This window comes from Rhinoraja longicauda, chromosome 1 (assembly GCF_053455715.1).
Source record: "Rhinoraja longicauda isolate Sanriku21f chromosome 1, sRhiLon1.1, whole genome shotgun sequence".
NCBI classification, from domain to species: Eukaryota; Metazoa; Chordata; class Chondrichthyes; order Rajiformes; family Arhynchobatidae; genus Rhinoraja; species Rhinoraja longicauda.
Genome location: NC_135953.1, coordinates 51,679,645 through 51,703,416, shown reverse-complemented (window position 1 = coordinate 51,703,416; position 23,772 = coordinate 51,679,645). Strand labels below are relative to the sequence as shown.

General features: G+C 41.9%; 1 protein-coding gene across 1 annotated transcript in view; it reads left to right on the top strand.

Annotated features, from left to right (window-relative positions):
- The first annotated feature begins 389 nt into the window (after nucleotides 1-389).
- The window catches only part of pde4d (phosphodiesterase 4D, cAMP-specific), an 805,358-nt gene continuing 781,975 nt past the window's right edge, over nucleotides 390-23,772 (top strand). The window contains exon 1 of the mRNA XM_078397174.1: nucleotides 390-463. Coding sequence (XP_078253300.1) covers nucleotides 440-463 — 24 coding nt within the window. The 5' untranslated portion in view covers nucleotides 390-439. The remainder of the gene's footprint in view (nucleotides 464-23,772) is intronic.

The window sequence follows — 23,772 nt, the reverse complement described above, 5'->3', positions numbered from 1 at the left end:
TCGTTGACATAGAAAAAAAATGTCATACATTCTGTCCATAGAGGCTCAATTAAGATTCAATTATTCACAAGTGTAAGTGAATGCGCTACGGGTTAATGACTTTAGTTTACTGAGGCATTGCCCAATAATTTGCTGGTTGCTATGCAGATTGGATGTTGGGGACAAATGGATAAATCTTGAAATGATCCTGAGCTGCAGAATGTCTCTTTATCCTTGCAGCATGAATCACACTGTCGTGGAAATCTGATCACTGGGGATGGGGGAAGGGAAAGCAGATTTCCTCTTGCAGCAAGTGTAGTTTGTCTGCTTTAGCTGTTTCGTGCGGGTCAATAGGCCGTTCTGCTTTAGATTGAAACACTGTACTGCAATGAATTTATGTAACTGAATGGCAAAAAAAAAGAAATTTCTGAATGAAATCACCAAGCAGCTTTTTGGATGAATGACCAGCGCACTAATCAAGCAGGTAAATTGACATTTTATGGTTTTGTTTAATGCAAGCAGCTCTGTAAATTACTGTTACAAAAGCTTTTTTGCAGAAGCCAATGCAAATATTTAAATGTTATTGTTTTCCCATATGAAGGGAAGTCAGAGAATCCTGTCTTTGCATTCACAAAGCCAAGAAAATAAGCCGAAAATCCATCAATCCTGACACAGAAAAAGATTATGCGGGGCTGCAGTGCTGGAACCTGTGATTTTGAAATGTTGTCTTGTGTCCTGAAATAATGTTCCCATTTTAATAACATCAACCAAATTTAACAAATTGTCTTTTAAGCTCAGACCTCAAATTTTCAGTGAGGAACTAGATAACCTTGACTGTGTTCTTACAACAAACTGCAAAAATATACAATGACTGGCTTGAGCACACTCCACAATAAGTCATCAGTACCTTAAAGGATATTTGAACAAATTATTTCCGAATCCAAAATATATGAGGGGATAACATCCTTATCCAAGGCGTTTCATGCTTCAGGATGTACTTTGTGCTTTATTAAAGCAGTCAATTTCCCTTTATTCAGTAACATCATACGGTTTTACTTTCGGGACATCCTAAAGCAAAGGTGCAGTGAGGTGCAGTGGGATTGGGGTGGTTGACAGCACCCTTAAGAAGAGAATTTCCCAAAAAACAATGCTCGTCTTTGGGTACTTTCTGATCTTCATTTTTAAAGGGTGACGAAAGGGAACAACATTCAACTTGAAAATAATCAATATCAGTGAATGTTGCATAATAACATTTTGGAATGGTGGTCAAGTTCATTCAATTTAACACACTTGCACTTTAGATAATATACTTAGATAAGGGACAAATCATAATTTATGTAATTTGGGGGATTCAGGAAACTACTCTTCATTATTCTGCCATTTTCGATTCATATTTCAACAATATTTTGAACGAGAACTGATATTGTCTATAATCTCTGCCTGAAAAAGCTTCAGGATACTTTTCAAAACTTGAGCAAGAACTTCCAAACTGAGTTTGTTAAAATTGTGGTTTGTAAAGTTAATTATATGGCCTGTTTTGCTTGTCCAAACAAAATTGAATCAAGATTACTGGTTTGCAGCATCAAAAAAGCTTTTAAACTCAATTTTTCAAAATTGCACTGTTAAAAGTGGATCACACCAGCCTGAACATTAAGTATTTTGAGTGTAGCTCAACACTAAGTCACAAAAAATGGAGCTAATGCACTGAAATTATAGATATGGGTATTTGGCAGGAGAGACTTCTTATTTCAATTTAATAAAAACAGTCCTTTACTGCTTTATATACCACAACAAGGTCATTGAATGTCTTTGCTGTTTTACTCCTCCAACAAATTGTGTAGAAATGAACTACAAACTAGGACGGAATCAGCATCTGGCAGGTCATAGAGTGACAGAGTCGTGGAGTTACGCAGCACAGATATAGGCCCTTCATCCCAACACATCCATGTTGGCCGATTTGTCTCGCTGAGCTAGTCCCATTTGTCCCTAATTGGACCATATCCCTCTAAATCTTTCCTATTCACGTACCTGTCAAAGTCTTTTAAAGATTGTAATTGTACCTGCTTCTATCACTTCCTCTGGAGGCTTGTTCCATGTACCTACCAACCTTTGTGTGAAAAATTTGCTCCTGGGGTCCTTTTCAAATTTCTCTCCTCTCACCTTAAAGCTATGCTCTCTTGTTTATGATTCTCATACCCCTGGAAAAAGACTGACCATTTATTTTTCATTGTGATCCATATGAGTTTATATATACCAAAAGATCATCCCACAGTCTCCCATGCTCCAAGGAAGAAAGCCCAAGCCTATTCAGGCTCTTTTCTTTACTCAAGCCCTCCGGTCCTGGTAACATCTGTGAACCTTTTTCTGTACCCTTTCCAGCTTAATGAGATCCTTCCTATGGTTGGATGACCAGAACTGCATCAACATGTTGTAAGATGATGTCCCAACTCTTGTAAATGCTTGGATTGAAAAAGGCAAGGTTACCAAACGCCCTCTTCAATACCCTATCCACCTGTGTGGCTACTTTCAGTGAACTGTGTTCTTGTATCCCCAGGTATCTTGTTTCCACAACATTCACCAGGGTCCTGCCAATTATTTGTAAGTCCTGCCCTCATTTAACTTGCCAAAATGCAACACCAATGATAGTACCATCCTTCTCAGGATGAAGTTCTCTTCTTGGGATCAATGTTTTGGAAAGATGCATTTTCTCTTCAGTGGACTTTGACTGTTTAACTGGCTGAGTGACTAACGGGTTGACCAGTAATCTCAGTTAAAGGCTGGGTTCTCATTAAGCAATGACATTTATTAACCTGGGCTGCCATGCAAAAGCTGGAAATCATGGAATAAAAAAAATAATTCTTAACAATAGCTCTACAAAGAAATATTCCAACTTCTCACCATGACCTTTATTAAATATATTATCATTGATATATCCTTAGAATGTACGACGAATATCTGACTATCAGACTAGCATGTTTTCTTCATTGAATACTCTCTCTGGGAGGCTATGAGAGTAGCACAGGTTCCTGCCAGACATATTTACCTCTGTACCTTAACAATTCCCCATTCCCACTTCCTTATTTCAAGGCTGGTGATGTTGAATCACTTAATTTTAATTATTAATTTCATTTTATGTTGACATTTAAATTTAATGTAGAACATCAAAACACCAATGAAATAAATCCTAGCACCAAATGTGACCTAACATGTTCATTTATCCACTTCCAACACTGATGATATTGTGATCAGACATGTGATTTTCTATCTACTTTTTTTTTACACTGAGTTCAAAGGATCATAACCTAATTAAACAATACATCCTTGTTTTTTTCAAATGAAGCAATTTGGAAACAACATAATCGCAAAGCAAGCCAATTGAATATTTCAGATTTTTCTCAAACCCAATCTCAGCTGATATTTGTTTTGCAGTATGAAGTGTGTTTGTACACCTCAGACTAATGTTATCTAAAGCATAAACATTCTACAAGAGTATGAAACAAATCTTGTGGAAGTCAGGATGGAAAAATCAAATACTCAAAAGCATAGCTTTACAGTGAGAGGGGCAGTGTTTAAAGGAGAAGTGCAGGGCAAGTTTTAGACAGAGAGGGTGGTGAGTGCCTGGAATGTGCTGCGAGGGGTAATGGTTGAAGAAGATAATATGAAGGCATTTAATAAACTATTGGATGGGCATATAGATATGCCGGGAATAGAGGGATATGGGTTATGTGCTGGTAGATAAGTGATGGTCTTCGCATCATGTTCAGTATGGACATTGTGGGACAATGGGCCTATTGTGCTATACTGTTCTATGTTGAAATGCCTGAAATGAGTATTCTCACACAGACCAACACTTGTCTTTTTGGGTTGAGTTTATGCTAGCACAATGTTTTAGCTTTGGATGGATGTTCCAACTACCATAAACAAATACTGAAGGTAAGAGAAAGTTGAACATTTGGACTTCAAAAATACAATCTGTCTCAAGATCTTGCACACCATTTGTTAACAAGTAGTATTTTCATATCATATCATATCATATATATACAGCCGGAAACAGGCCTTTTCGGCCCTCCAAGTCCGTGCCGCCCAGCGATCCCCGCACATTAACACTATCCTACACCCACTAGGGACAATTTTTACATTTACCCAGCCAATTAACCTACATACCTGTACGTCTTTGGAGTGTGGGAGGAAACCAAAGATCTCGGAGAAAACCCACGCAGGTCACGGGGAGAACGTACAAACTCCTTACAGTGCAGCACCCGTAGTCAGGATCGAACCTGAGTCTCCGGCGCTGCATTCGCTGTAAAGCAGCAACTCTACCGCTGCGCCACCGTGCCGCCCGTCTGCTATCAATGTCTTCTTTTGGTAGTTTGAAACATATATTCTCCTTAAGAGTACAAATAGAGGAAGCTTTTATAAGGTCTGAAGAAGAGTCTTGACCCAAAACATCACCTATCCATGTTATAGAAACATAGAAAATAGCTGCAGGAGTAGGCCATTCAGCCCTTCGAGCCAACATCGCCATTCAATATGATCATGGCTGATCATCCAGAATCAGTACCACTTTCCTGCTTTCTCCCCATATCCCTTGATTCCATTAGCCCTAAGAGCTATATCTAACTCTCTCTTGAATACATTCTCCAGTGAAGCTGCCTGATCTGTTGAGTTACTCCAGCACTTTGTGTTCATTTGTGTATTAACTAACATCTGCAGTGTTTTGGTTCTACATCTAAGCTTTTATAAATGTCTTTCAAGTTTTTGAGTCATGTAGTAAGGCAGATATGTCCAAAGTCCGGCCCGGGGGCCAATCGCGGCCCGAGGTCAGATTTTATATGGCCCGCAGCTTCCGTCTTAAAATGTATTATTTATGGCCCGCCAGCACTGTCTAACAGAATGAAGGTAGGGGGAGGGGGAGAGGGAGGGGAGAGGGCGACTACACCTCCCGGCAGACAGCGCTGCCCGACCTACACCCCACCCCCCCCCCCATCCCCCCCGTCCGCACTTCCCTGCGGCGGGGTTGGGGCGTGCGGGGGACGGGAGAGCAGCAGCTGAGCTCTCCTCACCCAGCACGCTCATTGGTAGGCGCTCCCGTCAGTCGGGCGGGTGCCGCTTCCCCCCACCCCCCCCCCCCCCAGCGGGAGAGGCGACGGCGACTACATCTCCCGGCGGTCAGCGCTGCCCGATCTGCGGATTGTCAGACGCGAGGTCCGGGGAATGCATTAGTTAAAGGTCCCGGGGGGGGGGGGGGGGGAGCGCATTAGTGAAGGGTCCCGGGGGGGGGGGGGGGGGAGCGCATTAGTGAAGGGTCCGGGGGGGGGGGGGGGTGGCATTGGCCCTTGGGTATTTTCACATTATCAAATCTGGCCCTCTTTGAAAAAAGTTTGGACACCACTGTAGTAAGGGGTAAAATGCATATTATTTTTTTTTACCAAACAGCAGTTAAGCCATTCATGTTCAGTTTGTGGGCTATCCTTTATAAATAAGAACATCCAAGGTACAGAGCGATCACTGAATAGATTCATTGCGATAATGTTGGGAATGAGAAACTGTACTTATGAAGCAAGACTTGAAATGTTGATAATTTCCACTGAAATAGAAAACTTCAGGAGGTTCAATAGAACTCATTGAATTTTGATGTGGAAAATCATAAATTCCTTTTTCAATCAGATGTACCTTTTGTGTGTTTACATTAACTTTGCTTCAAATTTGAAAGCAGTGTACTAATGTTGGCTACACTTGGAAGCTCTTCTGAGCACAAACACACCAGCAGCATATGCTGGTATACTATTTGGTCCTCAGATACAACCACTGAGTACGAAAAGGTCCAAGCCAGATTGCTCACTATTTTCACATATTGTACTAAGTGCCAGAAGGAAGAGACCACAACATTTATTTCCTAAATTCCTTATTTATAAGTTGAAAATTTGACATATTTATAATGATGAAGCCCACAAATATTCCTTAACTATAAGTGACATTATAGTTTTTAGATAACACCTGCAGAAGAGTGAAATACAGTCAATGATTATGAGGAATCAGACTGCGTTAGCATACGTGTTAGTGGCATGAAGACACAATCATTAACAATGCAAAATAGCGACGAACAAGGTTTTATATTTTACTCTTAAACTCAACCACTGAATTGTGGACCTTATCCTGCTTGGAAATACATGGACCAGGTCTTTTACTGCCTTTGAAAACTGTGCTTTTAAGATAACCTGGACTGTTCTTGCTTCTATGTGATTCTTGCAGCTTTATCACTTGATTGGGTGGGGGGAGTATTGGGAAGGTTAAGGTACTGTGAAGCGTGGATATGCTTTTGCTTTTTAATATCAAATATGCTGCCTACATAATATGTTGTTATTAAATGTGTTGGCAATTTGTTTGTCACAACTAAAAGAATATTGAAATATAGACAATAGACAATAGATGCAGGAGTAGGCCTTCGAGCCAGCACCACCATTCAATGTGATCATGGCTGATCATTCTCAATCAGTACCCCGTTCCTGCCTTCTCCCCATACCCCCTGACTCCACTATCCTTAAGAGCTCTATCTAGCTCTCTCTTGAAAGCTTTCAGAGAACTGGCCTCCACTGCCTTCTGAGGCAGAGAATTCCACAGATTTACAACTGTCTAACTGAAAAAGTTTTTCCTCATCTCTGTTCTAAATGGCCGACCCCTTATTCTTAAACTGTGGCCCCTGGTTCTGGACTCCCCCAACATTGGGAACATGTTTCCTGCCTCTAACGTGTCCAACCCCTTAATAATCTTATATATTTCAATAAGATCCCCTCTCATCCTTCTAAATTCCAGTGTATACAAGCCTAGTCGCTCCAGTCTTTCAACACACGACAGTCCCACCATTCCGGGAATTAATCTCATAAACCTACGCTGCACGCCCTCAATAGCAAGAATATCCTTCCTCAAATTTGGAGACCAAAACTGCACACAGTACTCCAGGTGCGGTCTCACTAGGGCCCTGTACAACTGTAGAAGGACCTCTTTGCTCCTATATTCAACTCCTCTTGTTATGAAGGCCAACATTCCATTGGCTTTCTTCACTGCCTGCTGTACCTGCGTGCTTCCTTTCAGTGACTGATGCACTAGGACACCCAGATCTCATTGTACGTCCCCTTTCTGAATGTCAAGGTACACTACATCCATCGGCTCTCCCCTGTCCATTTTCCCATATAAAGGCTCCTCCATTTAGATTAAAGCAGAAAATTATTCCAACTAATGTCACTCAGCACTCATTGGGTCTAATAGACAGAGGAATTTAGGCCCCAAATGGCTGTATGTAGAACTGCATGGTTTTATTATTAGTGAAAGGATGATGAAACATAATGGACAAGGTAATAATACAAAAAGACTCTCAGTTTCACATGACTAAGTAGCTCCTTTGGGAATTTTCTTTGGCAATCATTATATATTTGAACTAAGAACTGCATCAATTGCATTGCTCTCGGTAGCATTAGATTAATTCACTGGGCAATGTACAAAATAAGTAATTCAGTCTAGCTCCAGAGTCATTGATTTTCTCCTCAAGATGCATCAATGTTCAGAGATATCATTTTTGAAGCTGGAACATTGTGGTTGAATTGATGTTTTGGATATTGTGAAAGTGAAGGAAGCATTCAGCAGGTCAGACAACGTTCCGTGGAGATGGAGAGAAAGTTCTGATTTTATTTCAAGTTACCAGCTTATGCAGTTTGTTACGGACTTTCAAATTTGCACATTGTACCGAGATATTCAAAGCAACATATAGTTTTCTTTACTTTTCACAAAAAAAAGGGATTGATTCATTGTTTGAGAGATCTCCATTTTATGAAAGCATTAAGATCAACACATAATGAAAAAGAGGCTACATTTTTTTGCTATTAATCTTTCTGTTTTAATTTTGATGAACAGTAGGAGTTGTATGAAAACCAGGCATTATTTAAGAGATTAATATACATCCATTGGTGGGAAGGGTTGAGTGAATTAAGCAGTTACTTGCAAGGTTCAGCATGAAGGGATAATAATAAGGGATAAACAATAAGAGGTAATAATGGTGGGAGGGTGGGATGGGTGACAGGGGAACAGCAGTGAAGAGAGTCAACATCTCCAGGTAGAGTGCATAATGGCTTATTGTCTCTTAGACTGGTTCAGTAATTGAAATGTCCAATTACAAAGAAGACTGCGGACTTTGCTAGGTCCATCATGCGTATTGAACACCTCATCTTGAAAGGGATCTACAGAAACTGTTGCTTCAAGAAAGCAGTTAATATCATCAAAGACCTTCATCACACTGGCCACGGTCTCATCTTGTTGCTATCATTGAGAAAAAGGTACAGGTGCCTTGGGAACCATTATCTCCAGGTTCAGGGACAACTTTTTTCCATCAACGATCAGACTCTTGAACCACCCTGCACAATTCTAACCACAACCTGCTCTCTGTTCTGAACTATTATGGACTTTGTGCTATGAAGGTTGCACTACATATGTTGGCTTGCTTCATTATATATTACCTAGTATAACGGATAGATTATCAATTTTTTTAATTTTATTGTTGTGTTTAATGTGCCAACAAAGCAAGTAAGAATTGCATTGTTCCAGTGCATATGACAATAACACATGAGAAGAAAAGACATGCAATACTGGAGTAACACAGTGGGTCAGGCACCATCCCTGGAGAACATGGTTAGGTACTGTTTTGGGTTAGGACTTTTCTTCAGACTTGATGCTGGGATATTGTCTGACCTGTGAGTTACTCCAGCACTTTGTCTTTTTTTGTTGTAAACCAGCACATGCAGTTCCTTGTCTCTACATTTTAACAACCTTCTTCTTTCGTGTCCATCTTCTATGTTTCAAATGTTACATCACTGTCATCGTTCGTCCTGAAAAGGGTGCAAGCTTCTGGCGACAATCAGTGGGAGCCATCACTTGTACAATAGATGATGGTGGTAGCAGAATTAGCTCAGGACACTTCCAGTTTCCAGCCCCGCGACGTGGACGCTTCTGCTATGGGGCCATTTTAACAATGAACATTCTTGACTCTTGACCCGTCCTTCATCGCTGGATCTAGCAGCACAAACTCTCTCCCCAACAATGCCTTGGGAATACTTTCAACACCGTCTCATCAAATATTTGTGATTGGCAATAAATCCTGGACCTGCCAGTGCCAGTGAATAAATGCATCAAAGATTCACATGGTTAGATAGATAGTTAGATTATAAAGTACAATTAGTATATTGTCATTTACAGCAGGGTACAATAAAATTCATTGATCACATGAAGCTCACAATGTAAACATATTTCATATAATGATAAATAGAATAATAAATACAATAGCTGGTGCAAACAGATAAATGGTGCAAGATTGTTGTGCAAAATCTGAGTAATGCAAAATAATATTGAAGTCCAATAACAGAAGCTTTCAATGGGGTGGAATTAAGAGCAAGGGTACGTGGCAACACCTCTAGTAATGAGGTGTAAAAGGAGTGAATGGTTCAGGAGTCAGATAACAATGGCAAATAAGTTGTTCTTCAGAGCTTTCAAGGTCCTGAATCCTCGCCCAGAAATGGGAAGAGAGAAAAGGGAATGGATGGAAGAAAGTGACAAACTTGTGATGGACTGGAAAATGTTCACCACTCTTTGCAGATCAAGGTCAGAAACATAATGAGATGAATAATCAATTATTCTGTTCTGGCTGATGTTCATGGAAGGATAAATACACGACAGCACTGGCATAGAAATTGGACAAATGTCGATAGATAATTGTTGGTCTTTGGTACATGCTCCCAAAGTACACTTTAAATCTACAACTGTTACCTATGCAGAAAAAGATCCTATCAACAAATCAGATTGATAGACCATTGGACAGTATGTACTCCTGCTGTGCAGAGCTTTATGTTGAGATTTATAAAATATGCCTGTTGATCATATATATTTCATACTGTTCATTTTTTCTTAACTGGAAAAGAAAGAGTATCTTCAAACAAATTCTTCTGTAAAATGTATTTATCTCATCAGATCCATAAATACAACAGGTTAAATCATCTTACATTAAATTAAATTACAGTACATGTGAAATACACTGTTTTAATGAGAAGGTTATAAAGCATCTAAAATAAGTAAACTGTAGGTTTATGTTGAGAAACCATTGGTAGAATGGAGAAGAGGTGACATCTGCATCGCTTTCCTCACTAAATGTGGACAAATGCAAATTCACTACACTTGCAAGCATAAAATATCTAGCCAAAGGTAGTTTTGAAGGAGCTGGCAAATCCAGGCAATTAAAGGATATACGTTTATTACAAGATTATAAAGAACATGAGGGGAGTTGAGAATTATTTTATGCAGTAAATTCTTAGCCAGGTTGACCCCAACTGGGATCAGGTACAAAAGAGTTTAAGGTGTATTATTGATCCACTTTATTACTTATGTATGACTAAGTCACTCTGTGTATTGTGGATAGAGGTACTTAAACAAATGTTATATTGATTACAGTTGATTCTAAGGCTATGCAGTCTCGAGACTGCAGGCGCTGGAATCTTGAGCAAAAAACAGATTGATGGAGGAATTCAGTGTGCTCGGCAGCATTTGTGTGAGGAAATGGACAGATTGAGACCCTTCTTCAGACTGAAGGAGTCGAGAGGAGATAGTAGAAAGAGATAAGGGGATGAAGGGACATGGATCAGCACAGTAGGGCAGCACAGTGGCGCAGTGTTAGAGTTAAAGACTCACAGCGCCAGACCCGGCTACGATCCTGACCTCAAGTGTTGTCTGTATGGAGTTTGTACGCTCTTTCTGTGACAATATGGGTTTTCTCCAGGGGAACCAGTTTAGAGTCATACAGTGTGGAAACTGGCCTTTCAGTCCAACTTGCCCATGCCCACCAACATTCCCCACCAATACTAGTCCGACCTGCCTGCATTTGGCCCACATCCCTCTATAGCTATCCTATTCTTGTACCTGTCCAAATGTTTTTCAAATGTTGTGAGAGTACCTGCAAATAGTTGTGATAGCTTCTTCCGACATTTCAAAGACGTGGTTTGTAGGTTAATTGACTTGGAACTGTAGATCAACGTTCGAGACCCGCAGCGAAATCCTCGGCTTGTCAGTGATCGTGAACACACCGAGCACTTCAATGGAAATGGTCTCCGCGATTTGGTCGACTGTGTTTTGCGCTTTCTTGCCCTTTCTCCGCTTTCCTACGGATTGACACACTGCCTGGAGATGACCTTTTCGGTAACAGGCATAACAAACGCACTCGATATACGGGCACTCACGGTTATGATGAGCAGTCGAGCCGCACCGGTAGCAGGGTTTCGATCCTCTCCCCACAGGGGAATGGCTCTTCTGAAACTGTCCCTTCTTCTCCGGATTTGCTCTGGGATGATCAAATGGTTTCTGGTATTGCGGACGAGTCTGACGAACTGTATGCACCTCTTGAGGGAACTTCGATGCTGTATCTCCGGCCATTTTGTGCAGTTCTTTACTTAGCAGCTCGGCCATCTTAGCACACTGCTGCACATTCTTCAATGAGGCTTCCGATTCCTTGAGAATTGCCTGCTGGATGAATGCGTGCCTGCAGCACATGACCAGTCTATCCCGCCACGCATTGTCTTGGCACTTTTCGCAGCATTGAGCTTTAAAATCACATGCCTTTGCCTTGGTCCGAAGTTCGGCAAGAATTTCGGTGATAGATTGCCCTTCCTGTTGCACCGTCCGGTAGAAATCGAGGTGAGCTGCGAGGAAATTTCGACATTCTTCGTAATGCAGCTGCAAAGCCGTTGTGGTTTCAGCATATGTAACTTCAGTTACTTCTTCTGTAAGTAAATTTTGAAATAGTGCAAAAGTTTCTGGAGACATTGATGAACACAAGATAGCCTTCTTCCTCAGGTCAGTCACAATTCCCATACTTTCAAAATAAAACTCAGCGCGCATTAAATACGACGACCACCTTTCTCGCTCAGGATCGAAACGATCAAATTGCCGAGACATGTTTAAAATAAAATCGAAAAATAGGCTCTTATCTGGGTCTTTGGACACAATCCGAAGTCTCCCACTCCTGACACCACTTTCGTGTTCTTGTTCTATGTCTCTATGAAACTTTGCAAGTCTTCAAGGTACAACAGAGGTCTTTATTACAGTAACACAATGCTGGCAGCAAGGCAACTAAAATGGCTGCAACCCCACGGTCTGACTGCACACTCCACACTGTGTACAGCCAAGATAACTATGTACAAAACATCTCCCTTTGTTCTGTGCAGCACCACCTGTTGCATGGGAGGAGCAACGGGTCCTCCCACCCCACACAGTCCACCAAACATCACACCCATTCTCCTGCCTTCTCCCCCTAACCTCTGACACCTGTACTGATCAAGAATCTATCTATCTCTGCCTTAAATATATCCACTGACTTGGCCTCCACAGCCTTTTGTGGCAAAGAATTCAACAGATTCACCAGTGTAATGTATTCATGCATATTCATGTGCCATGTTAATGAGTGGGCGTCCCTTGAGCTAGGAATGCTGGGTAAATAAAGGCTGGTGTGATTCAGGCAACTAACGTGTGAGTGTACTTTATCTTTATGCCGTGTTGAACATAACAAAATTGGCGACGAGGACGGGATTGTGGAGGAGACTGAGTTTGTTTTGCATAGCTTTTGTACTGCTAAGTTTTAGGTGCTTTGCTACACCAGAACAGGCAGGAAATCTGAGCTTGTGCAAAGAAAAAAAAAACTCTCCTCGAGGGACAAAATGGCGGCATCCACGGGCTATATCGGAAGCCTGGGCATCTTTGACAAAAGTAGAGAGCCGTTCAGCTCCTATATGGAGAGAGCAAACATGTTCTTCATGGCAAACAACATCACGGAGACCAGTGGTGAAGGAGAGGTAGTGGCTGCAACAAACAGGGCCGTTCGTGAACGCATGAAAGCGATTCTGCTCACGGTGATCGGACCTGAAGTGTACGGCACACTCGTGAATATCCTTGCACCCATAAAGGCAAAAGATGTGCCATTCTGTGACATTAGAAAGAAGTTGGAGGAGCACTTCAACCCAAAGCCTCTGGAAATTGCAGAAAGCTACAAATTCGGCACGAGAAACCAGAAGCAAAACGAGACAATCAGTGAGTACATTGTTGCCTTGAAAAACTTAACGTTGCACTGTAACTTTGGAGCCTTTCTTGAACGCGCACTACGCGACAGATTTGTTTGTGGTCTAGTGGACGATCGAATTCAGTCCAGACTCATGAGCACTCCTGATCTTACGTTTGAGATAGCATGCAAGATTGCTACTACGATGGAGATGGCATCAAAGAATGCTCGCGAGTTTCGTTCACCACATACTGCAGTGGCCGTGTATACTCACAAAGCAGCGCCTAGGGCCAAACTGAAACCGAAATATGGCGGGGAGCCGAGTGCAGCCAGTTGTTATCGTTGCAACGGTAATCACCCATCCCAATCCTGTCAGTTCAAAACAGCTAAGTGCTATAACTGCCAGAAGAAAGGTCATATCGCCTCAGCATGTCGGGCCAAGCTTACAGTGGGAAACACACGACAACACCAGAAAGGAGTTCACAACTTAGAGATGAACCCGGATGACAATGAACTTGGGTTGTACATCATTCATGCAACTGATGTCAATAAGCCTACAACCAGCCAAGACAAGGACTTTCGAATTAAACTATTGGTTAATGAACAGTTAATTGATATGTGCATTGACACGGCACTGACTGTTCGGTCATGAGCAAAGACTTGTACGAAACAAAGTTCTCACAGACACCATTGTCCGAGAGTAAGGTCAAGTTGAGAACCTACTCCGGCGAAGCCTTGGAGACGTGCGGACAAATGGATTGCGAAGTTCAGTGTAATGGACAGTCAGTAAAACTGCCCATCATAGTGGCCAGCTACAGAAATAAACCGAACCTCCTTGGAAAGGATTGGCTGCGTAAAATAAAATTAGACTGGAAGAACATTTTCAGCATTGATGTGTCCAAATCACGTCTTGAAAATGTCGTTAGCAAACACGCTGACATATTTGCTGACAGTTACACGGGAATAACAGGATACTCTGCACACATTCGACTGCAGCAAGATGCGACACCTGTATATTATCGACCAAGACCGGTACCATATGCGCTAAAGCAACAAGTGGAGGAAGAACTCAACAGGTTGGAGCAGAATGGAGTACTCGTGAAGACACAGACCAGAGCAACTGGGCAACGCCAGTTGTGGCTGTGCTTAAGGCTGACAAAACTGTTCGACTATGCGGTGACTACAAAGTCACAATCAACCAAGCTGTTGATGACGAACAGTATCCTTTGCCAACCTCGCAGGATCTGTATGCAGAACTTAGCGGAGCAAGAGTTTTCACTAAGCTGGATTTGTCTCATGCTTATGCCCAACTCAATGTTGACAAAGAAAGTCAGCAGTGCTTGACCATCAACACACATAAGGGCTTGTATTCATATACAAAGCTGCCCTATGGTGTGAAATCTTCCCCGAAAATCTTTCAGTCCGTCATGGACAAAATGTTGCAAGGCATTCCGAACTGTATGTGCAACCAGGATGATCTACTGATATTCACAGTGGGCATGGAAGAACATCTGGAGATACTCGAGCAAGTTCTCACACGATTGAACTGCCACAACGTAAAATTACGAAAGAGCAAATGTGCATTTGCACAATCAGAGGTGATCTACCTTGGACTCAAAGTAGATTCCAACGGACTGCGCCCTGTGAAGGCGAAAATTGAAGCAATTGTGAATGCTCCAACGCCCAACAATGTGACAGAGCTACGATCATTCCTTGGGATGGTGCAATTCTATGCACGATTCCTTCCAGATTTAGCAACCGTGCTAAAGCCACTACATCATCTGTTACAAAAGGATGAGAATTGGATGTGGGGAAAGGAACAACAACATGCATACGACATCTGCAAGAAAAACCTGACAAGTGACAAACTCCTTGTTCACTATGACACGACGCGCGAGATGAAACTTGCTTGTGATGCTTCAAGTTATGGTGTAGGTGCAGTGATTTGCCACGTAATGGATGACGGACAGGAAAAGCCTATTGCTTTTGCCTCCCGCACCCTATCACCAAGTGAGCGCAACTATGCACAGATAGAGAAGGAAGCACTCAGCATTGTGTTCGGAATCAAGAAATTCCACCAGTTTCTTCTTGGCAGACCATTCACCCTTGTGACTGATCACAAACCACTACTCACGATACTGGGTCCCAAGTCAGCTATACCTTCCATGGCGGCATCAAGGATGCAGCGCTGGGCAATTCTGTTGTCCCAGTATGACTACAAGGTGGAGTACAGAAGCTCCAAATGCAACGCAGTCGCAGATGCGTTGTCCCGATTGCCCCATGAGAACTCTGATGTGGGAAGCGAGAACTCAATCTACACACTGCAAGTCGTAGATGAAGACTTTCCAGTGACTGCAACAGAAATTGCAGCTGAAACAGTGAAGGACACTGTGCTGAAGAGTGTTTATGAACAGACATTGAATGGTTGGACTGAAGTCGAGAGTGGATCAAACTCGGAACTGAAGCCTTTCTATAATCGACGACACGAATTATCATGCGAGCAGGGATGCATAAAGTGGGGTTATAGAGTGGTTGTACCAGAGTCTTTAAGAAACAAGATTATGTACGAACTTCATGCCGAACATCCTGGCATAGTTAGCATGAAGTCAATTGCTAGAAGTTTTGTGTATTGGCCTGGTATAGACAGTGACATTGAGTCACTGGTGAGCAAATGTAGCGTGTGTCAAGATTGCCGCAGTAAACCACCAAAAACACCACTGCAACCCTGGTCATGGCCAAGTAGACCGTTTCAGAGAGTTCACGTAGACTTTTGTGAAAAGGGTAATGATAATTTTCTGGTGCTAGTAGATAGTCATTCCAAATGGATTGAGGCTAAGCATATGGGGTCAAGCACTACTGCTGAGCGTACCATAGACGAGTTGAGATCAATTTTTGCATGTCATGGTTTACCAGAAGAACTTGTTTCTGATAACGGACCTCAGTTTCGTTCAGAACAGTTCAAACAGTTCATGCAGCGTAACGGGGTAAAACACACACTTGTTCCTCCATACCATCCAGCCTCCAATGGGGCGGCGGAAAGGTCTGTTAGAGTAGTCAAAGAGGCTCTCAAGAAACAGGTTTTGCAGGGTAGTTCAAAGCTCAGCATGAAACATCGTTTGGCTAGTTTCTTGCTGAAGTACAGAACTTCACCACACACAACTACGGGTTATTCACCTGCAGAACTGTTGATGAAGAGAAGGCTAAGAATACGCCTAAGTCTAGTTCAACCCAATTTGGCCTCGAGAGTTGAGCAAAAACAGTTAAGTCAAAAACACCACTTTGACTTCCACAAAAAGGAGAGGAACTTCAAGCCAGATGAGCAAGTTCGTGTGCTCAGTCCTCCCAACAAGTCCAGTCGAGACAAATGGGATGTTGGGAAAATAGTGGAAGTGTGTGGAACAAAAAGATACTTAGTGGATGTTGGAGACAAGATCAAAAGTGTTCACGTGGATCAAATGATTCCAGCCAAAGACGAACCGAAAACTGAGCATGAATTCCTAATCCCTGAGTATTCATCTGAAAGTGAGTTAGAAAAGACTATTGTGGTTGATACACAAAATTCAGTGAGTACAGATAAAGAGACAGACTTCTCTAGTCAAGGTCAGCGTACTAACATAGAGCCAAACAAGCTAACAGTTGAGTCTACACGTACATCTGTTATGCCTGTTGCACCTGTTACTGTTAAACGATCAGGCAGGAACCGCAAACCAGTAACTAGGTTAAATTTGTAAATATGGTTAAAAGTATTGATGTAAATCAAGTATCACAATACCAAAATTGTAACTGAGTACTTGGATTTAATACTTAAAAAAAGGGAGAGCAGTGTAATGTATTCATGCATATTCATGTGCCATGTTAATGAGTGGGCGTCCCTTGAGCTAGGAATGCTGGGTAAATAAAGGCTGGTGTGATTCAGGCAACTAACGTGTGAGTGTACTTTATCTTTATGCCGTGTTGAACATAACAACCACTAAAGAAATTCTTGCACATCTCCATCCTTAAAAAACATCTTTTAATTCTGAGGCTATGACCTCTAGTCCTAGACTCTCCCACTAGTGGAAACATCCTCTCCACATCTACTCTATCCAAGCCTTTCACTATTCTGTATGTTTCAATGAGGTCGCCCTCATTCTTCTAAACCCCAGTGAGTACAGGTCCAGTGCCATCAAATGTTCATATCTTCTCCACATCACCTCCAGCCTTGGTTACTCTCTCTACCCTTCAATCTCAATAAATCTCTCCACCTACATCTAGCGATCACTTGCTTGCTCTTTCTCCATCCCATTCCTTCACCTTTTACCATCTATCTCCCCTCTACTCCATCAGACTGAAGAGGGTTCCTGACCCGAAATGTCATCTGTCCATTTCCCTCCACGGATATAACCTGCCCCACTGAGTTCCTGTTTGATTCTTTTTTTAAGTTTGTGTAGCCAAGTGATTTGCTGCCAAATTTTCTGTGAAATCAGCTGTGCTGCTATTTAATTAAATGGCACGGTTAAACAACTGAGGATATTTAAAAAATAAATCTGTCTGCCCATACTGAGAAAAGCAGTTCTGCAAGCTGGCCCTTTTCCATTATTAGACAACTGATTGCTATTCCTTCATTGTTACTCATGGAACTCCCTACATAACAGCACTGGGGTAGTGATTTCTACATATGAATGATAGCAGTTCAAGATAAAGAACCTTAATTGAGCAGTGCTCTGGTATAATGAAGTCCTTGTCGCTGAATTGTCATGTTAGATTTCAGTGATTTGTTCACTTGCGTCTGTTTCTCTGAAATGGATTAGCCACAACCCTGCAAGTGTGGAGAATAAAGAAGGGCAAGGCACTTTGATTCAAACATCTGGAAGATAATCTATATGAGGATGATATCACACTGATTTCCCTCCTCCTCCAAGTGAAGATGGTTTTCAAATTAAGTAACATTGAGGTGTGGCCACACCATGTATATCTGTGCTAGTTCAAGATGACTCACCAGCATATTTCATAATTAATTGTGCTTTCTCTAAGAAAATTAGATTGAGTTATCGTGGTCAAAATAGCTGGAAGGTAAGCTGCCTGCCTGTGCAGCTGTAAGCTGACCATTCCTAAGCATTTGGTGTAGGAAAGAACTGCAGATGCTAGTTTAAATCAAAGATAGACACAAAATGCTGGAGTAATGCAGTGGGACAAGCAGCATCTCTGGAGAGAAGGAATGGGTGACGTTTCAGACTGAAGAAGGGTCTCGACCCAAAATGTCACCCATTCCTTCTCGCTAGAGATTCTGCCTGTCCCGCTGAGTTACTCCAGCATTTTGTGTCTACATTCCTATGCATTCGGTAGAAAAACATAGTCAGTGGCAACTTCAGGCCCCTGTTTATGGAAATTACGGAAAGCGCATTTCTATTAGGAATGCAAGTTAAAAGGTTTGACCAGAGTAAACAGCACCTCTTTTACACTACAATGGCAAATCATTTCACCAATATATTGTAATGTACTTTGGGACATTCTGTAAGGTTGTCCTGAAATATTATGCAATTGTAAATCTTTCTTTTCCCTCTGCCTATCTTTTGTACATGCTTGTTTGATCACTTTCTTGCCTTTACATCTGACATTGATTGCTCCCGGACACCTAATACAGGTTTCCCAGTAAAGTTCTGTTACAAAATGGAGGGTGGTGGAAATTTGATGGGTGGGGAGATGGGTATGCAACGGGGGCTCACTCACAAGAATATTGACTCATACTTCTGGAGTGACACTAAATGATCAGAAAATGGTTGTTTTCATTCAGGCATTCATCAGGACCCTCTTTAGTCAGAGGGTGGTGAATCTGTGGAATTATTTGCCACAGATGGTTGTGGAGGCCGTCAGTGGATATTTTAAAGGCAGAGATTGATAGATTCTTGATTAGTACAGGTGTCAGGGGTACAGGGGTATGGAGAGAAGGCAGGTAGGGGATACTGAGTTGGATGATCAGCCATGATCATATTGAATGGCGGTGCAGGCACGAAGGGCCGAATGGCCTACTCCTGCACCTATTTTCTATGTTTCTATGTTTCTATGTCAGAAGTTATGGGGAGAAGGCAGAATGGGGTTAGGAGGGAGAGATAGATCAGCCACGATTTGAATGGTGGAGTAGACTTGATGGGCTGAATGGCCTAATTCTAATCCTATTCCTTATGACATAACTACAAACAAATTGATCTTCAATTACAAAGGAAGTAGTTGAGGCAGGTACAATAACAACATTTTAAATACATTTGGACAGGTACAGGATAGGAGGGATATGGGTCAAACACAAGCAATTGGATGAGGCTTCTTGGTCGGCATGGGCGTGTTGGGCCGAAGGGTCTGTTTCCATTCTGTAGAACTCTGTCTCCACAAAAGTGCTCAAGAGTGCTCAATAACGGCATAATGTAATTGAAATTCGATGAGTTTATGTTTACAATAGCAATTCAATTCCCTGCAGGATAGATTGCGTCATGTGAAGTGTTGATTTAGAATACTTGCTCAGTTCACTGGAGATAAATAAGTCACTTGAATATTATACAGCACAAAGTATTTAGCAAAATTGAGGAGGAATTTAATGACTTCAAATTCTGTGAACACGTTATGAAACTGCCAGCATTTGACAAGTAATGAAATGCTTCTCCTAGGCAAAATAATTCACATTTTTTAGTAAAACTGAAGAAATCAGCAGTAGAAAAAACAGTTTGCAGGTCATATGTCCCTGATTTTTTTTAATGGAAGAGCAAAACTAGCTTTGTACATGTTTCATTCACAATTTTGAATAAAGAACATAGAACAGTACAGCACAGGCACAGGCCTTTTGGCCGTCAATGTCAATGCTGAACATGATGCCAGGACCAACCCTTATCTGCCTACACATAATCCATATCCCCCTGTTCACTACAATGCCATGTGTCTATCCAAAGGTCTCTAAGTGTCACTATCGTATCTGTCTCCACCACCACCTCAGCTGTGCATTCTAGGCACTCGCCATGTCCTTTAAACTTTGCTCCTCTCATCTATGCTCTCTAACATTTGATATTCCTCTCCTGGGAAAAAGGTTCTGACAGTCTACCCTTTCTATACCTAATTCTAATTCCAAAGGTATCATTGCCAACATTCAGCAATGATTTTGGAAAGGAAATATATTATAGCAACAGGTTGCAGAAACAGTTCAAATGTGAAAACACCCATTTCCAGTTAGTTTTCAGTCACTCTTGATATTCAAGCCTGCATTTCTGGGTGCGAGTCACCTTTGCTCTTCATTTCTACAAAGGAATTGGACAACATTACCTGGCTGCAACCAACGTTGGGTATGAAACAAGAAAGCAACCATCTACCTAATTCTATGAACTGCCCAGGAATTATTACATAAAAACACACGGTGCAGTTTAACTTCTAAACAATTGAATTTTACTTGCATATTCTGGGATTAATTGTGAAATCTGCCAACTCGCCCTATACTTATTGGTCATGATGAAACTTAACCTGATCCAACATTTTCAAGGTCAGTTCATTTAAATAATTGATTGACAAACACATTTGCAAAGGAAAGGGAAATTTAAAATGATTAAAAGTTGCTTGGAAGTGCTGTGAGCTAAATAAACATCGATTTTGTCAAAATATAAAACGTCAAAACATTTTAAATTATTTCCTGTCCTGTCATTTAGAAGCACTCTCAAATACAAGCACTCTCATAAGTATGTCCCGAGCACGATTATCGAGGCTGCCACTAGCTCAGTGCTTAGTGCTGCTGTACTATTGGAGAAGTTACCTTTTAGTTGAGTGGAGTCAACATGGGTTTATGAAGATAATATCAAGTTTGTACTCCACTGGTATTCTTTGAGCATAGAATGGTCAGTAGAATAAGAGGAACCAGTAGATGCATTGCATTTGGATTTGAGGGTTTAGAGTCATAGAGTCAGACAAAGTGGAAACAGCCCTTCAGCCAAAACTTGTCCATGTCCACCAAGATGCCCCTCTACACCAGTCTCACCTGCCTGTTTTTGGCCCATATCACTCTAGACCATTCCTATTCATGTACCTGTCCAAATGTCTTTTAAATGTTGTTATAGTGCCTGCCTCAACTACCTCCCCTGACAGCTCCTTCCATATATCCAACATCTGTGTGTAAAAGTTGCCCCTCGGGTTCATATTAAATCTTTCCCCTCTCACCTTAAACCTATGTGTTCTGATGGTTGATTCCTTTACTCTGGGTAAAAGATTCTGTATATTGACCAAAGAAACAAAATAGAATGGAGCAGTTCAATGAGGATTTTAATAAAGTGGCTAATAGACAGGGAAAATGAAATTGGAGTATTATCATGGATTAACAATTGGTTGTTGAACACAGAGCAAAATGAGTGAAAGTAAGTAGATCTGACAGGCTGTGGTTAATTACTACAGGGACCAAGCTGTTCAAGTGTAGGAAGGAACTACAGAAGCAGGTTTACACTGAAAATAGACACACAATGCTGGAGTAACTCAGCGAGACAGGCAGCATCTCTGGAGAGAAGGAATGGGTGACGTGTGTGAAGAAGGGTCTTGACCCGAAATGTCACCTATTCCTTCTATCCAGAGATGTTGCCTGTCCCGCTGAGTTACTCCAGCATTTTGTGTCTATCTACCAAGCTGCTCATGATCTATACCAACAATTTGGCTGTGGTCAACGTGTCATGTTTCTAAGTTTGCTGATGATACTAAACCAGGTGGGATCGTCAGTGTGGAGCAGGGATAGAGGCAAGCTGAGTGAACAGACAAGAGGGCCAGAGGCAAGCTGAGTGAACAGACAAGAAAGGCCGATGAAACACAATATGGAAAAAATGCTGAATCAGTAGTGTTGATTTTCCAATGGACCTGGTTGTACTTGTACACAAACCACTGAAAACCAATACACAGGTTCAGCAACTAATCAGGTACATTACTAACTAGCCATTATTATGAGAGTTTGATTACAGGAGTAAGGGTATTTTACTGTAATTATGCAGGGCCTTGCTGAAATCACAATTGTGTTGAGTATTTTCACTGATCTTAGGGACAATAATAAACCATTGCCAATCATAATATTATGTTCAGTTTTGGTCTCCAAGCCTCAGAAAATATTTATTTTCCATGGAGAGAGTGTTGTGCAATTCGGTTTGAGTGGTGGTGGGTTTCTTAAGAAGAGAATTTGAATAAACTAGGACTGTATTGTTTAGAGTTTGGAAAGATGAGAGGAGATATCATTGAAACTGAAAATTCTTAAAGGACTTGATCGGCTTCACAGAAGAAGAATGTTTGACGAAAAATCTAAAACAAAAGTACACTGATGAGATCTACAAGGAGTAAGCTATTTGGAACTGAGCTGAGAATAAACTTCACTTCATGAAGTCAGATGAATGGAGAGAGTCAACAGCACTGTATGAAGAAGAGTAGGGAAGTTCTCCACCAATATTTGTGCCATGGTTGATATTATTTAGTCAGTTCTCTCTTTACTGGTTTTATGCAGTTTGTTTGTTTCTTTTCCCCCGTTACAACAGTGACCCCACACTCTGACGCACTTTGTGACTGAGGGAAAAGCTGTTCTACAAATGCAAATTATTTCTTCATTTCTAAATTGTTCAGCATCATTTAACTTGGGCTCAATTTTGCAAAGTTATAGTCAGTCTGAAGAATGGTCCTGACCCAAAATGTCACCTATCAATATTCTCCAGGGATGCTTCCTGACCCACTGAGTTACTTCAGCACTTTGTGCATTTTTTGCAAAGTTATATCTCCCCTCAAGTCAAGTCAAGTCAAGTCAAATTTATTTGTCACATACACATACTCGATGTGCAGTGAAATGAAAGTGGCAATGCCTGCGGGTTGTGCACAAAAATAATTACAGTTACAATAAATAAAGTTAATAAGTTACTAAACATAGCACCAAAAGTGTCGACAAAAATTTAGTCTCTGGGGTTATCAAAGTTGACAGTCCTGATGGCCTGTGGGAAGAAGCTCCGTCTCATCCTCTCCGTTTTCACAGCGTGACAGCGGAGGCGTTTGCCTGACCGTAGCATCTGGAACAGTCCGTTACTGGGGTGGCAGGGGTCCCTCATGATCTTGCTTGCTCTGGATCTGCACCTCCTGATGTATAGGTCCTGCAGGGGGACGAGTGTAGTTCCCATGGTGCGTTCTGCCGAACGCACTACTCTCTGCAGGGCCATCCTGTCCTGGGCAGAGCTGTTCCCAAACCAGACTGTAATGTTGCCGGACAGGATGCTCTCTACAGCCCCAGAGTAGAAGCAATGAAGGATCCTCAGCGACACTCTGAATTTCCTCAGTTGTCTAAGGTGGTAAAGGCGCTGCTTAGCCTTACCCACCAGTGCGGCAATGTGCGTTGCCCACGTCAGATCCTCTGCGATGCGGACTCCCAAGTATTTGAAACTGCTCACCCTATCCACAATAGACCCATTTATCTCCAGTGGCGTGTACGTCCTTGGATGTTTAGCCCTTCTGAAGTCCACAATCAGCTCCTTTGTTTTAGTGACATTCAAGAGGAGGCTATTGTCCTGACACCAGAGTGCCAGATCAGCCACCTCCTCCCGGTAGGCCTTCTCATCGTTGTTGGAGATCCGGCCCACCACCACAGTGTCATCAGCAAACTTGATGATGGAGTTTGAGCTGAACCTGGCCCTACAGTCATGTGTGTACAGGGAGTACAATAGGGGGCTAAGGACGCAGCCCTGGGGGGATCCTATGTT